Source organism: Pundamilia nyererei, unplaced genomic scaffold, assembly GCF_000239375.1.
Source record: "Pundamilia nyererei isolate P.nyererei 1_Seehausen unplaced genomic scaffold, PunNye1.0 scaffold00305, whole genome shotgun sequence".
Classification (NCBI taxonomy): domain Eukaryota; kingdom Metazoa; phylum Chordata; class Actinopteri; order Cichliformes; family Cichlidae; genus Pundamilia; species Pundamilia nyererei.
In genome coordinates this window covers 139,564-155,330 of record NW_005187706.1, presented here as the reverse complement: position 1 = coordinate 155,330, position 15,767 = coordinate 139,564, and the positions used below count along the sequence as shown (strand labels likewise).

General features: G+C 42.8%; 1 protein-coding gene across 3 annotated transcripts in view; it reads left to right on the top strand.

The window, feature by feature from the left end:
* Positions 1-1,651: 1,651 nt before the first annotated feature.
* The window catches only part of abhd18 (abhydrolase domain containing 18), a 19,111-nt gene continuing 4,995 nt past the window's right edge, over positions 1,652-15,767 (top strand). The window contains exons 1-11 of one of the 3 annotated variants that reach the window (XM_013915444.1): positions 1,653-1,801; positions 3,924-4,032; positions 7,409-7,493; positions 7,577-7,686; positions 10,787-10,862; positions 12,373-12,457; positions 12,830-12,857; positions 13,251-13,389; positions 13,990-14,079; positions 14,547-14,648; positions 14,928-15,127. In XM_013915444.1, coding sequence (XP_013770898.1) covers positions 3,941-4,032; positions 7,409-7,493; positions 7,577-7,686; positions 10,787-10,862; positions 12,373-12,457; positions 12,830-12,857; positions 13,251-13,389; positions 13,990-14,079; positions 14,547-14,648; positions 14,928-15,127 — 1,007 coding nt within the window. In that variant the 5' untranslated portion in view covers positions 1,653-1,801; positions 3,924-3,940. Of the gene's footprint in view, positions 1,802-3,923; positions 4,033-7,408; positions 7,494-7,576; positions 7,687-10,786; positions 10,863-12,372; positions 12,458-12,829; positions 12,858-13,250; positions 13,390-13,989; positions 14,080-14,546; positions 14,649-14,927; positions 15,128-15,767 lie in introns of all 3 variants that reach the window. The other 2 variants (XM_005751275.1, XM_013915445.1) reach the window with 2 other exon arrangements.

Genomic DNA, 15,767 nt, shown 5'->3' with positions numbered 1-15,767 from the left:
TTTAATTTCTGGGGTAATCCAAGGTTTGTTGTTGGAGAAACACCGTACAGTCCTGGTAGGTACAGTGTTATCCACACAGAAATTTATATAGTCAGTAATGCATGTAGTAAGGCTGCTTTGGAAGTTCAGTTCAAGCTAGAAATGTGTTTTGAAGTTTGTACGTGTTTTGTCTCTAGGGGCCACCACATATATTTATATATAAACATATATAAATAAAAATACTTTTTTTTTACATTAGTAATTCCTTTTGTGCATAATTTTATATTATTGTTAATAATAAATGAATTAAAGCAACAAAACAACCTGCAGAGCCGGTTGGGAGCCGAAAGAGCCGGTTCTCTAAAAAGAGCCGGAAATCCCATCACTACTGGACTCAGCACGTTCGGGTGAAGCCTTATGGGTACAGTAGTCTCCTGCTACAGCATCAGTACATTTCCACATTTTTATATCTATAAAAAGGAAGCTGACACTTGCCAGACTTTATCAGAGCTGTGAGCATCACAGCAGAGGCCTTTGTGTCAAAGTAGCTGAAGATAAAACACAGAAAAACATGAAGGTGATTTTCCTGTTCTGGGATTTTATAAAAATATTCTGCAGTACATCAAAAACGAAAGAAAACTATTAATCAACATATGAACATTAGCTGATGCTGCTGAAGTTACAGAGGTTTGATTAGAGACACAGCTGAGTGTTTTGCAATTTTGCATAATTTTAAAAAGTTGAAATTTGTTCAGTATTGAACAGCAGAAATGAGGTTTTCTTTTCGGAAGTAAGTAAAAGTAAAAAAACAGCGGCCCACAGCGCTGCAAACAACGGCAGACTTGTGCGTAACAAGCAAGCGAATAATGCAGAAAACAGGTTTTTAGACGGAAACTGTTCTTGAAGTACAGAGAGAGAGAGAGAGCTGTGCATGAAGTGTGGTGGAAGCAAAACAGCGAAAGTCAGAGTGAATTCATGACGATGCTGATCAAATGCGAAGCGCAGTTTGCTGCTTCTTTTGCTGCTGGTTTGGTGAATTTTGGTTGGAGAGATAAAACCTGCAGCTCAGAATCAGCGCAAAAAGGGCGCAAACACAAAGCGCGGGCCCGCTGTGGGACCTCTCACTGATCCTGATGCTGTTTACGTCTCTGTGCAGAATCCGTGTTTCTGCTCGCATTTACGGTTTTAGCTGTTTGGTGGTTGTTGAAATTTTGTGAGGTTTAACCTGAGATTCTGGCTTTTCGGGCAAAATAAATTTATAATAAAAAAGATGGATTCAGTTATTCGTCCCTCCTAAGCCAGGGGAGGAGCTGGAAGTGTGGCCAGTCAGCATGCTGCTTCTACCCGGCAGCCGTGTCTGTTGCTGCCACAAAAAACGAAATAAGGCAAGAAAGTAATTAACCCGCTGATGAAAATGGCTTGTAAAATATTCCGTTGTCGTCCGGGGAACAGTCGCTTATTTTTTATTTCATTTTATCGATAATAATAATAATGATCTTACAGATTTAAAAAAAATATTTCTATCTTTAAAAAGTCATGTTTGATACTCTGAACTAAACACGCGTCTTTTAAAATTCAATTTCTTCCGAAAATGTCTGAAAATGTGGCGAATCTGAAACTTGGAGCTTGTTCTGACAGGTTGTACCGTTAACAAACACCAGATAACGTGAAAACCGGTTAATCTGGAACACCGGAAGTTCCGACCGTTTTTTCCTTTAAATTGCGACCATTCCTCCCAGTAGCTTGACGAAGTTACTACATTTGCCTTCCTCAACTAGCCGTGCGAGCAAAGCCAGAGATATACGTTCGGGTACAGACTGAGGTAGTGCTGTTGTTTCTCTCTGTGTTTGCATGGTCTGAAACTCGCTAATGAATGACTAAGGCGAAGTTTGCTAACTTACAGCTAGCAGCAAGTTGAAGCGCGTGCGGGTGTCCGTGGTGCAGCTGGTCTCTGCGTTATATTGTCAGCGTGTTGTTGTTACTACAGTTACTACCTACAGCGACCAGTGGAAGACGATATAGCGTTTTATGCTGTAACAAGGTGATGATTATGCATGGAAATGGAAATTACGAGTCACCCCGTCATTGTACCGCACATCACTGACAGCTTTGTTCTGATTTGTTTCTGTCATAAAACTAAAGCGCCGTCGTGATCCGAGTATGTGGAGGAAGTATTTCCTCTGAAGGCTCACTGTTAGAAATGTGCACTAATCAAGCTTTAGGTCAAGTCAGCCGCCAGACCTCCCTGACGACCTCTGCTCATGTCAGTGTTGTCAAATCTCGCGAGAAGAGCTAGAGTTGAGAAGTCACATGAAATATATAAATTTGTTTATGTTCTTATATCTGCTCAGTTTCAAATGGCAATGCAACCAACCGGGGAAATATCACTTTATGAAGAGAAATGTGATACGTTTCATCAGAGTAGTGTAATGGGAGATCTGCATCATCCTTCAGATTACTCGGCAGCTCTGTTCTGTCACATCTTAAATGTACTCTGTTGGACTGAGATCTGCGCCCTATTCCAGGAAGATGGCTAAAAATGAGTCTGTTAACTGTGAGGTGGTGGCTGACAGACTATGTGAACGTAACGTGCTCGCTGGCAGATTTTCTTCCTGACTTATCCCTTCCTGCTGCACCTCAACCAGCTCTCTGACACTCTTTCCTCATTCATAAAGTCACTGCCAAAGTGCACAGTTTGCTATTTTGTTATATCTGGTTTGCTTTTTTTGTACTTAACTGCTTTTACACTAATTCACTCATCAATATATATGGACAGACTTTAAGAATAAAATGTTTTGTCTCCATCTTTCTAACCCTGCCTCAGTAGATGATAATGCTTATGTCAGCCAGTTTTCCTGCAGTCGTCATTCATGCTGTAATCAGTCACACTGATTGAGAAAAGGTCTGTCACATTAGGGAACTGGCACATGTTTGAGTGAAGACTAGGCTGAAGTTATTTTAAGACTTAAGTGGGATGAAATGTGTTTCAGAGCGAGTTGTTAAATACAGGATGCTCAACTGTTTGTTGAATTTGTTCACAAGTTAACATTCAGCCATTAAATGCTGGCAGAGTCTGAACCTCAATGTATTTTTCACTGAAAATATCCAAATCAGTCTTGATTTTTCAAAAATGATTATTAACAATATAATAACCTGAATTAAAAGGTTTGAGCAGACATGGTTAGCTGTCTGTATATTCAAGGAGACATTAAAATAGGAATAAAAAACAGAATTAGGAGTGTTGGCAAAGCAGCTATGTAAGTGGTGCTCAAGCAGCTGTTCAGTGTTCCAGTGTCATTAGACCCAACGTTCGATAATGGTCAGCTAATGGAGTTAGCAACTTTTTCACCCTTTAGCATCATGTTGGCCAAGTGGTTAGCAAACAGAAACTTGTCTATTACGATGCTAAAGCTTATTTACTTGCTAATGCTAGCTTTTTTCCATACCAAGCACTAGTCCTAACTGATCTCAGGACAGTGAAAGCAGACCCATTGGCAGCTTGTCTCGCAGGTTGCTCTCCCATCAGTTTACTGTCATAGACCAGTGGTTTATCCATAATGTACATGCACAAACCACCAGAAAAACACTGCTGGCCTCTGAGCTTACTGGGCTCCAGCCGTTATCACTGTGAGAAAGACACGCTTTTAAAACAGATGCAAACTACTGTTTCCTGTGAGATTTGAAATTTCCTTTGTCTTCATGTATCCTCATTTTTACATTGGACATTCAAGCACTTCCTGCCTTGCTTGTCCTGACAGAACACGACTGACTCAAAGGAATCAGTGCTCGTCGAGCGACTCGTTTAACCTTTTTTGGGGGAGGTATATTGCTCAGTTGTCAAACAAAGATGTATTAGCATCTGACTTTTTTTTGTTATTTTCTGTTCTTAACAATCCTACAGGAAGTAAGCACTTTCAGAATAAAGCATGTCCTTCTCTTTGTAGATGCCAGGGGCTGGTCCATGGGTGTGAGCCGACTGGATGTATTCTACCGAAGGCTACTCCTCACCAAACTCTTTATTGGGGGATGGGGGAAGCCTGAAGACCTCAAGAGGTATGAAGCATTTTGTCATGGCCCTTTCACATAGCACGGGGCATGCACTGCGCTCTGAAACCCAATGTTTTCTGTACGTGCACCAAACAATAACGGTTTCCCGCCTGCGTTTAGCAAGTGCAGCGCAAGTGTCCTGTCGGGGAGTACTGCAGTTGTGCTAAATTCAACCACACAGTGAAGCCAACCACAGAAGAAAAGTTGATTCTTTGTGATATCAAAATCAGAAAGGGTTTTATTGCCAAATGTTGAGCAGGTTTACAACATTAGGAAATTGCTGCGGTGCTTCAGTGCAAACATACTGTCAGATAACGCTTAAATAAACATAAAAATTAAGTGCTAAGTAGATAGATATATACATAAGTGCAGGTGGTGATCAGTGCCAAACATGGAATGATGCAGTGAACACAGCGTGGTCATGTGTTAGTGGTGGGAACAGTCGTACGGTTATTGTTCATGAGTCCAACAGCAGAGGGGAAGAAACTGTTCTTATGGCGAGAGGTTCTGGTGCGAATGGACCGGAGCCTCCTGCCTGAGGGGTGGAATTGTAGATGCCCACTTTACTCTACAGGGTGGGCCATTTCTATGGATCCACCGTAATAACATGGGAATGGTTGGTGATACTAAAGTCCTGTTTGTGGCACATTAGTATATGTGAGGGGGCAAACTCCTCAAGATGGGCGGTGACCATGGTGGCCATTTAGAAGTCGGCCATCTTGGATACAACTTTTTTTCCAATAGGAAGAGGGTCATGTGACACATCAAACTTATTGGTAATGTCACAAGAACAACAATGGTGTGCTTGGTTTCAACGTAACTTTATTCTTTCATGAGTTATTTACAAGTTTCTGACCATTTATAAAATGTGTTCAATGTGCTGCCCATTGTGTTGGATTGTCAATGCAACCCTCTTCTCCCACTCTTCACACACTGATAGCAACACCACAGGAGAAATGCCAGCACAGGCATCCAGTATCCGTAGTTTCAGCTGCTGCACATCTCGTATCTTCACACCATAGACAATTGCCTTCAGATGACCCCAAAGATAAAAGTCTAAGGGGGTCAGATCAGGAGACCTTGTGGGCCATTCAACTGGCCCACGATGACCAATCCACTTTCCAGGAAACTGTTCATCTAGGAATGCTCGGGCCTGCACCCATAATGTGGTGGTGCACCATCCTGCTGGATAAACTCAGGGGACGTGCCAGCTTCAGTGCATAAAGAGGGAAACACATCATCATGTAGCAATTTCAAATATCCAGCAGCCTTGAGGTTTCCATTGATGAAGAATGGACCCACTATCGTTGTCCCCCATATACCACACCAAACCATCACTTTTGTTGGTCCAACAGTCTTGGAGGGATCCATCCAATGTGGGTTAGTGTCAGACCAATAGCGCTGGTTTTGTTTGTTAACACTATTCACATAAAAGTTTGCTTCATCGCTGAACAAAATCTTCTGCGTGAACTGAGGGTCCTGTTCCAGTTTTTGTTTTGCCCATTCTGCAAATTCTGTGGCCGATCTGGGTCATCCTCGCTGAGATGCTGCAGCAGCTGGAGTTTGTAAGGGTGCCATTTGTGAGTAGCTAATATCCGCCGAAGGGATGTTCGACTAATGCCACTCTCCAGTGACATGTGGCGAGTGCTACGCTGTGGGCTCTTGCTGAATGAAGCGAGGACAGCCACTGATGTTTCTTCATTAGTGACAGTTTTCTTGCGTCTACATTTTTGCAAATCCAACACTGAACCAGTTTCATGATACTTAGCAAGCAGTTTGCTGACTGTAGCATGGGAGATGTGTGGTCTCGTAGGGTGTCTTGCATTGAAATGTGCTGCAATGACCCGGTTACTGCGTTCACCAGATATCAACACGATTTCGCTCCTCACGTGTTAACCTCTTCGACATGTCAATGGCTGTGAACAAAGAGAAACTTGTAAATAACTCATGAAAGAATAAAGTTACGTTGAAACCAAGCACACCATTGGTTTTCTTGTGACATTACCAATAAGTGTGATGTGTCACATGACCCTCTTCCTATTGAAGAAACAAAAGTTGTATCCAAGATGGCCGACTTCTAAATGGTCACCACCCATCTTGAGGAGTTTGCCCCCTCACATATACTAATGTGCCACAAACAGGACTTTAATACCACCAACCATTCCCATGTTGTTACGCTGTATCCATAGAAATGACCCACCCTGTACTCAGACTTTTCTGATTTAGTACTCAGGTCAGATGAAATCATTCTTTAAAGTTACAATAATGGATTACACAGCATTTGGGAATACATTAGCTGACAGTATGTCTTGAAAAGTGTTATAACTAAGTTTAAGGACATAATTCCTCCTCTGTCATGCTCTTCAGTACTGTGCACCACACAGTACCCAAACCCTCCACACAGGTTGATCGTCTCGTTAATAGACTTACATCCTCACTGTGTACGACTCTGGATATGCTGACCCAAAAACAAAACCTCAAATCACAAGTACTTGACTCTCTTATGTCTTAAACACACATCGTAAAGCAGCTGACTCATAAGCTTGAGAAGAAATGGTGTCTTAGTAATTTAGAAGATCTTCGTTCAGCCTGGAAAAAGTTTGTTGCTGTACAAACAGCCCTCTGCACAGCTAGGGCATTTTCCTGCTCATCACGCATTGAAGAACAACCCTGAGTTTCTCTGCAGTACTGTAGCTGATGACCAGTTAACTGCTTTACAGACACACAGCTGCTCTTTCAAGAGTTTTGGAAATTAAAAGGAAGGATTGGCCTATAATTAGCTAAGAGAGCTGGGAGGAGTAATGCACAGTTTAATTACTACCACCTTAAAGGTTTGTAGCCCATCGGTGGCATAGACTGATCATATTTAAGACTGAAGCATTAATTAATGGTAGTACTTATTTGGGCAGCTTAGAATTGAATCTAATAGACTTGATGGTTTGGAGGAAGTGATAGTTGAAGTTAACTCTGGATCAGTCAGTGTCGGTCTTATGTAAGGCAGCTGGGGTTGGTTCTTCAGTCAGTGATGAGCAGGAAGGTGTCTTTTTTTCTATAATTGTTGGTTTATCATTAGTTTATATTGTTCTAGGCTAAATGATCTTCTAAATTAGTGAGACCCCCCAAGAGGGTCATGGACCCCCTCTTGATCCTCTACCCAATCACACGAGCCAAGGCGTGAAAACGGGTGTGGCTCACAATCAGCCAGGGTGAGGTCATTGTGAAACCCGGCCCCGCCCTATCATGTGATTTCCTAGAGCTAGTGGTGGTCGAGCTGCCTTCGCCCGCACTTCATCAGGTGGTAACCTCCAGCTTACAGTGAGCAGGTCGTGGATGAGATCAGCGCGTCCTCAGCTGCAAACTGATGCGTCTGTTTGTTTTGTAGAATCTTTGAGTTTCGAAAGATAATTGGAGACAGAGAGAAGTGCAAGTCTCTGGTTCCTCAGGACTATCCCGTTTATATAAACAAGGTACATCATTTATTTCCTCTCTTTTCCTTCTCGTGCTGTTTTGTTTTTGTATTATTAGTTATTATTTGTGTGTTTGTGTGCAGACAGAGGAGCTTGCTGACTGTCATGTCCAAGAGGGCTTCTTTATCTCTCCTCTGGAGCATTTGGTTCCTGGGATCCTGCCACAAGAGGCTGTAAAGGCCAGGTACAAGAGGTGCTGTTTGCCACTGCAATGAAAGGAGGCAGAGAATAGACAGGAGAATGGGTTGTGTCCGAGTTTGATGCGGTGCTTTGTCCAGAGGGCCAAGTGGATGCTGGTTTAGGGTCTTTAAAACGTACAGACGGGGTTTTAAAATAAAGTTATTCAGTTATTGTTTTAAACTTGAAACATTCATTGAATAACCTTTTTTTTTAATGAATATTTTCTGTTATAGTTACAGGAAAATAAGCTCAGGGTGGCAGACGCATGCAATGACCAGCTAGAGAAAGACGAGACAAAAACAGGAACAAGAAAATGACGCAACATAATGTTCGGTTTAGTTTTCCTTCTTTTCTCCAGCATTGTTACCCTCAAACTTCTTGAACTCGTGACACATACAGCCTCTGTCACGTCTGAGGTTTTGCATATCAGCACATGCTTAAAAACATCTTGTTCTTACCAATTTTTCAAATCAGGTAAATACAACCTCAGATGTGCAGAAGTTACAGCGTCGTTATTTATTTAACAAAAATTCAGCTGAAGCTGACCCTGCTGTGTAATGGTACCCAGCCATCCTCCTCCATTTTGTTATAATACCACTAACAGCTGACTGTGAAATCTATGGCAGCGACTCGTTGCACAGGTGACATCCTGTCACGGTGCTTTGGTGGAAGTCACTGAGCTCCTGAGAGCGACCCATTCTTGTTTATAGCAGCCGTAAATGGACTGGTTCTTATCTAGTGCTTATCTACTCTACCTGAGCACTTGAGGCGCTCTATAGGGGCGGGTTCCCAGACCGAGATTAAAGCTAGTCCTAGATTTAAACAGCCAATGCAGACTAACAGAAATCTGCTTCCTCAGTCACGGTATAAACAGTGCCAGACTAAGCCTATTCCTGACTAAACTACGCTTGTTTACTGGAGGGAGATCAGAGCTAGTCCAGGCATAAACTGAAGTTTAAATAGAACGTCCCAGCAGGCAGGTTTAACTTCAGAGTTCATGTTGTTTGGTGAATAACATGGGTTACTTGGAGAATCTCAGAGATGATCAATGAAAACCGTCTGCTAGACAAATTGCTGACAGAAGTCATCCACTGAAGCTTTTTGATGACATCAGTTTTCGAGCTCGTTTCGAATGCATAAAGTAAATGATGTGGAGATCACTTCATTTTGGAACCCAGTCTTTCACCCAGTAAGTCCAGTAAGTCTGCAGGTGCTCTTAACTTTATGTCTTTTGGCAGCTTCCACAGAGAAGCTGGGGGTTTATGTGGGCTCGGTGAACCAACAGTGTTGTTCACTGTGTGCAGGACCATTTGTGGATTGAGAAGACAGTACATAAACTTCCCAGATGCTGAAACCTGAGTTAATTACAAGTTCTATGAATTTGGGAACTTTCCAGGAGTCATCGGCTGCATCAGTGGAACCACAAAACGTCGCTCCATCCCAGATGCTGAGCAATACAGGAATCCCAAGAACTGGTTTTCCATTAATGTCCAGGGTGTATGCACTCCCCAGTTACAGTTTTCAAATATTGTTTCATGTTTGAAAGGTGTCACTCATGATTCCTGGATTTTAAGTCATCACTGTGTTTGGAAGAGGAGATGATCATTATTGTTGCTTGGTGACAGTGGGCGTGCTCAAAGTTTTTGTTTACACCACACCTGAATTACACCTGAGCAAAGGTGCTACAGCCATATGCACACTAGGGGTCTAGTGGAGCACGTTTGGAGGCGTCGTTTTCAGAGTGCACTTCGATTCACACCAAGAAGCTGCTGCATTGTCATTAATGCAACAGCTGCTCTTCATAACTGCCTGAACAGCATGGATGCCCAGACCCTCCAATACTAGACCTTCACTTCCAACAAACCACAGAGGAGGCCTGACAGAGGAACGTTTGCATTGTGCTTTAAGTTTAAGTAGCAACTTTTGACTAGCACTGGTGTTTTAAATGTTCTTAAGTCTTATACAAACAATAAGAGTGTTTCTGCAATTTGGCTTAATTTCTATTAAACAATTAAAGATAGAGCAGGGCGATATGACCAAAATATTTATCACGATATACATTTGAAAACTTGCCATAACGATATAATTGACACGAGACAAAATACTTTACAACTTTATTAGTGCAAAATAAAAACAACCCATCAATGTATTTTCACTTAAACAAGCAGCTTTTTTTAAGTGCATTAAAGTTATATAAACTTTAACAGTGCAAACGCAAATCCGTGCTGCCAGTTTAACCAAAAGGCGTTTCCAGTGGAAACTGGCCGACGTATCCTCAGCATAACCATGTATAACATCCACAAAACTTAAAAAGAGGTCATACACACACAGTACGGTAACATTATGTTGAAGCACAGTACGTATCACTCCGCGAGGCTCCGCCTACGACAGCCGTACGCTCCGACAATCCATCGAGCGGTGCGGCTTCGTAGCTCAGCAAAGTTGTACTGAAACATCTGAAAGATTTTCGAGCGCCGTGCACATAAAATCGTTTCGAGGTCAGTAACACAACCAGAGTTCATACATAAGGCACACGGGATTATAAGGGGCTCTGTCGACTTTCAGAAAAATCAAAGGATTGATTTTAAGTGCGCCGTATTTTCCAAACAACACGGTAATAACGACGGCCCGCTAGCATGCTCTACCAAAAATAGTGCTTTGTTGTGTATCTGACGGACGAAAGCTAAACCAGTTCCACACCAGTGAAGCTGCAGCATTTTTACAAACCAGTTCAGATTCATCGTTTCATTCAACGATCCACTTTCGCTCTTCTCGTTCTCCGTCGCCGCCATGTGGGAATGTAAACAAAGGCACTGCGCCTGCGCATTTTACCCATATTCTATCGCCATATTTCATTTTCTTATCGTTGCCCAACATTACACCGGTATTACCGTGAACGGTGTGATATGGCCCCGCCCTAATTAATGATATAGTTTAATGTGCCATGTTCTGCTCCATCTGAGGTTGTATTTGCTGAATTTGGAGCTAGCCACATGAGTCGTTAGGGCTGAAATGTAAGCTGTGTTTGTGCTGAAAATGTTTGAAGAGGATTTACTTATGCTGTTTGAATGCTGCCTGGAGACCTGCGGCTCTCATCGTTTGTGTTGTTCCAGGTTCCAGTTCATAGTTCCTAAGAGATGGCAGAAGAACAGACCAGTATGTATCCACTTAGCTGGGACTGGAGACCATGTAAGACTCTTACCTTTATTTTAATATGAATGTGCTCCCAGGCAGCCGCCACAGAACTCATAATGCTGAAACAAATACTTACAATACCAAACCAAAAAAATCAAATGATGTAAGTCCAGAGTTGTGCTGATGGATTTCTGTCTTTGCCACAGCAGCTTTTTCTTTATCAAGTAGAAAAACAGTTGTAGTTGTAACTTCTTTACACTGACAGAAGCGGAGTTTGACTGGTCCAGACCATCTCAGATCAAAGTGGGCCGTATGTTGACACCCCTGGAGTAAAGGCCACTGACAATCTTGTTTTCCTTTGAAATAACAACGAGCAGTGTTCACTTCCCTCCCACAATCATGCAAAACAAAGCACATGGATATAAAGAAAGTAGCTTTTTATCACCAAGTATATCATCCATTATCAGGCTATAGGACAGAGTCCCAAACACAGAGTAACCTGTAACGTTTCAATGTGCTCTGATGTTCAGCAGCTCTCAGAGTGCACCGAGCAGTGAAAGAAAGAATTTATATGACGTGAGCTCGTGATCATCAAATCACAAAATTAATATTTTCTGCAGCAAGACCGACTCACATGTCTTTATTTGCAGCAGCACTGTTACATATGTTCGTGTTGTTTACAGTTCTCTATCCCGTGTGCTTTGATAATGTCACAGCAGGCAGCGCTCACTGGATCCAAGGGGTCAAACTCCCTTCATGTGAATGCACACAGAGGAAGGACGCCTTGTGTCAGCTGACACAAAGAAACCCAGCTTATGTCGTAGTGAGCCCCCGTGGTTCTAAAACGAGGTGATCCAAACCTCACGTGGCATTTTATCATTGAGTGGGTGAAAAACTACGTAGGCTTTAGCAGTTTGTTAGTCTGGAGCATTAAGGTGTCGATTAACACCAAGGAGGAAAGACCCAGCAGCCACCTGCCTCCACCGATTACAGTGAGCACAAAGGTGGAGGGGATGATCTGTGTCTGCATCGATACACAGACCCCGGGACCACCCACTCCTCTGTATACCACAACATTAACTGAAATGTGAGGCTGTGTGTCCAGCAGCTGACCACAGCTGGCTCATGCAGCAGAACAATGATCCCATCCACAGAAGCAAGTCTGTAACAGACGAGCTGAAATGACCCGTCACAGTCCAGACCCCAGATCAACTCCAGTCCTCTGACTTATAAGAGTCGTATGTTTAGTGCTGTTGTTCATTTGAGGTCATATTTGCATAATTATAGAAGCTGTTAGGGACCAGATGATTCCTCAGACCTAAGACTTGTGCTGTGTTTTTGACATTACTGCAAGAAATCCTCAGAAGTTGAGCAGCAGACTTGGTTCAAGGTCCAGATTTACTGTGAAGCAGAGAAACGCGTCAGACGAGAAGATTTAATAAATAAATGGTGTCAAAGTGTGTGGTTATCTCTGGAAACTGACCCCAACAATCTGTAGGATCCAGGAGCTGTGATGATGACCTTTGGAATGCTGTTTCTGTCCTTGTGTTTCTATGACCTGTAGTTTTTCTGGCGTCGGCGGACCCTGATGGCTCGGCCCATGATCAAAGAGGCAGGAATGGCGTCATTACTTCTGGAGAACCCTTATTATATCCTTCTGTTGTCTTCAACAACAACATCGTTTGTTGTTAACTTTCTTTCAAAGTAACTCACGACAAACATGGAAACTCAGTCAGCGAGTGTACAAACCAGTACGATGCTGAAACAAGCACATGACGAACATGCTGTGGAAAGTTCCTGTTTGTAAACAGAGTGCACTACCAGCCACCTGTTCAGACACACATTCATAGAGCACTTCTGTTACAGACGCACTTGGATGCATCGATTCACGATCCTGCCCGAGGACACTTGTAGACCAGAGGAGCTGGGAATCGATCCAGTGACCTGATTAGAAGACAGCTGTGTCATGTTGTTGTTTTTATTTAATGTCTGCTCCGAACGTTCCTTGACTGATGCTTCACATGGTTATCGAAAACCCAGAGACCAACTGTAAGTTGACTTGATCGATTAAAACCAGTTTGGTTGTTGGTTTGGAAAATTTAGTCGATTTAAAAAAAGTGATTTTTAACTTTGTGACAAAGATTCTCATTTAGTTTTCATGTTTGCAACAAGAAGGAGAAAAGAGGCAGAAACGTCCTCGATGTTTCCAAATCAGACTTATGGGCTGATTCAAACACCTGTTGGCTTTATTTACATTTTAAATGCAAGGCTGTCGTTTTCAAGCATCGTTTGTTTCTAAACGGATTCATTTGACAAAGCCAGACTGTGTGAGACGCACTGAGCTGTTGGATGTTGTTAGAAACAGACTTCACGGCTCGATTTTTCTCAAAGGTCAAATGAACGTATCGTAAATTGAATATAGATATCATTTGAGTGTTTTAGACGATCCAGTCTAAAAAATGTGTCGGACCTGTTTGTGATGGGCGGGGCTTTGATCCTGGAATCAACAGTCCTGCTTCGCTGGCTGGAGAGAGAAGGATACTGGCCCCTGGGAATGACGGGCATCTCTATGGGAGGATATGTGAGTCAAAGAAACTTGTCAAATAACATTTTACCACTAAATGTTTAGTTGTCGATCTTGTTATACGAGAGAGCAGCATCTTATTCCAACTTTGTTTTATTGATTTCAGCCACGACATACAAAGTTAGCAACAGCAAACCCCCATCCGAATTCTCCCCCTACCAGGTCCACACGAGACAAGACGCCGCAGAGATCCAGTCTCAACACCCATACACACAACAAGCACAACAAGAAGGAGCAAACTAAACAAAAGGAAAAATAAGATCCAATAAAAAAACACCAAACTTATGATGTAGCCTCGCTCAGTTCACTTCAGTCTCAGGAAGTAAAGTGATGGTGTCCACCAGTAAGAGACATGATTTCCAGGTTTTGTTACATTTCCTAATAGAACCTTTGAGAGAGAATCTAAGTTTAAGTTAAAGAGTACGTCCCCCACCCAATGGGCTCATGTTGGGGGTGGGGAAGCTTCCACTTCAACAGAACAAGCCTCCGAGTTCGTAAAGTGGGACAGAGCAGCATCTTGGTTTCATTTGGGGAAAGAAACTTGCAAGCCCAGTGTTATCTCTCTAAAGTGTGTCACTTGTGTGTCTTTGTGTCCAGATGGCGTCCCTGGCAGTGACCAACTGGCCCAAACCCATCCCTCTAATTCCCTGTTTGTCCTGGTCCACAGCCTCCAGTGTGTTCACCACGGTCAGGAGCAGTTCTACCTGCTGTACATCTATAAGGACACATTCACTTCTTATTGCTTTCATACTGTTTCTGCCTGCAAAGCTGCTGTTACTGATCCAATACTTGTGTTAAATTCATGGTTCAGAGTCTGAGTGCAGCTGAAACTGGGAGTCAGATTGTTTCAGTTTATCAAAATCAGATAAGACTGTTGATACGGAGTCTGGCTGAGCTGACATTTATTGATCTTTCAGGAGTTTATTTGTGGTGAAGACTTTAAAGTGGAATAAAATATTAATATAGACATTTTTATAGCACTTCTTTGGGCGTGGTCGATTTGTGGCTCTAAGCCCGATAGTGTGTGCATTTTTCTAGGACCTTCCAGGGGTTAAAGTTGTATGTTTATCTGCATTTTGATCATTTCTTGAGCAGGAGGAACAGTTAATGACTGAAAAGTGTGTGTGTGTGTGTGTGTGTGTGTGTGTGTGCAGGGTGTGCTGAGTAAAGCAGTGAACTGGACACAGCTGGAGAAGCAATATGCAATTAATTCACGGTATGAAGAGGAGATCATCAAGCTGCTGGAGTACTGTGGGGTAAGTGTTCCTGCAGTTTCACAGGAGTACAGAATATTACTCGGATTACTTTCACAACTGTACGAGTACAACTGACTGGAGAAAGTACCCGTGTCTTCCTTTCATCACTCGCTCTGCACACACTAATACGCTGGTAAAATGTTTTTTGCAAAGATTGAATTTTTCTTTGTTTACTAAAAGAAGTGAAGTGTGAAGCTGTGCGTGTTGTGTTTTTGGTCTTGTGTCATACGTGTAACACATGCATGACTACATCTTTTGCTGCGTGTCCTCTGCTGGCAGGCTGATTCCTTTAAGATGGGTCCCAAACTTGTCACGAATGTGGACGAGCATTTCCACGAGCTGTCTGAAGACCACAAGCTGTCAGTGAGCCAGTGCAGCAGAGTGGACGGAGGACGTGACTGTGGTGGGGCCACAGACGGAGCAGAGCATCTGTTGTCGCTGGGGAACAGTGTTGGAGCAAGCTTCGAAACTCTGCCAACGTGAGTGTTCGATCACTACACCTGCTGATGCGTTGGAATTTTTATAACATTTGCATTTAGTCCAGTTATCAGTCGACGTTGCTTCTTTTTCTTTTTTAAATGACTTTAATGATCCAGTTCAGTCACAGGAGGCTCCACGCCGGCAGAGGGGGGCAGCCAGCATGCATGCTGGGCAGCTCGCTGGCCTGATTCTTGGCTAAGAAAGTGAGACGGACCGTGAATCCCAAAAAAGATGACATATTTTCACTGCTTTGCAAGGACTTTGAATTCATTTGTTAAACCAGGAGATGTCTTTGACTCCAAACAGAGTGTGGTACCTTAGCATTGCCTCTGTCCCGCACAGCTGGGCGTGGCTTTGCATATTGTTTTCCTCAGTATGTTTATATGAACTGAACTGCCGCCGAACAATTTGTACTTTTTTCAGGCTTTTACTCACATTTCCACACAGATTGGTAAACAATGACAGCTGTGTGTTTGTGGCACCAGGAAACTGGTGTGTAATCACACATTCATGCTGCATTGTAAGAGTACAGGGCCCGTATCCCTAAAGAATCTTTGTGCAAAAAGTGGCTCCTAGCGGCCAAATTCTAAGAAAATTCTCAGAGTCATGACGTTTTCTTAGAATTTCCCCTAAAAGTGA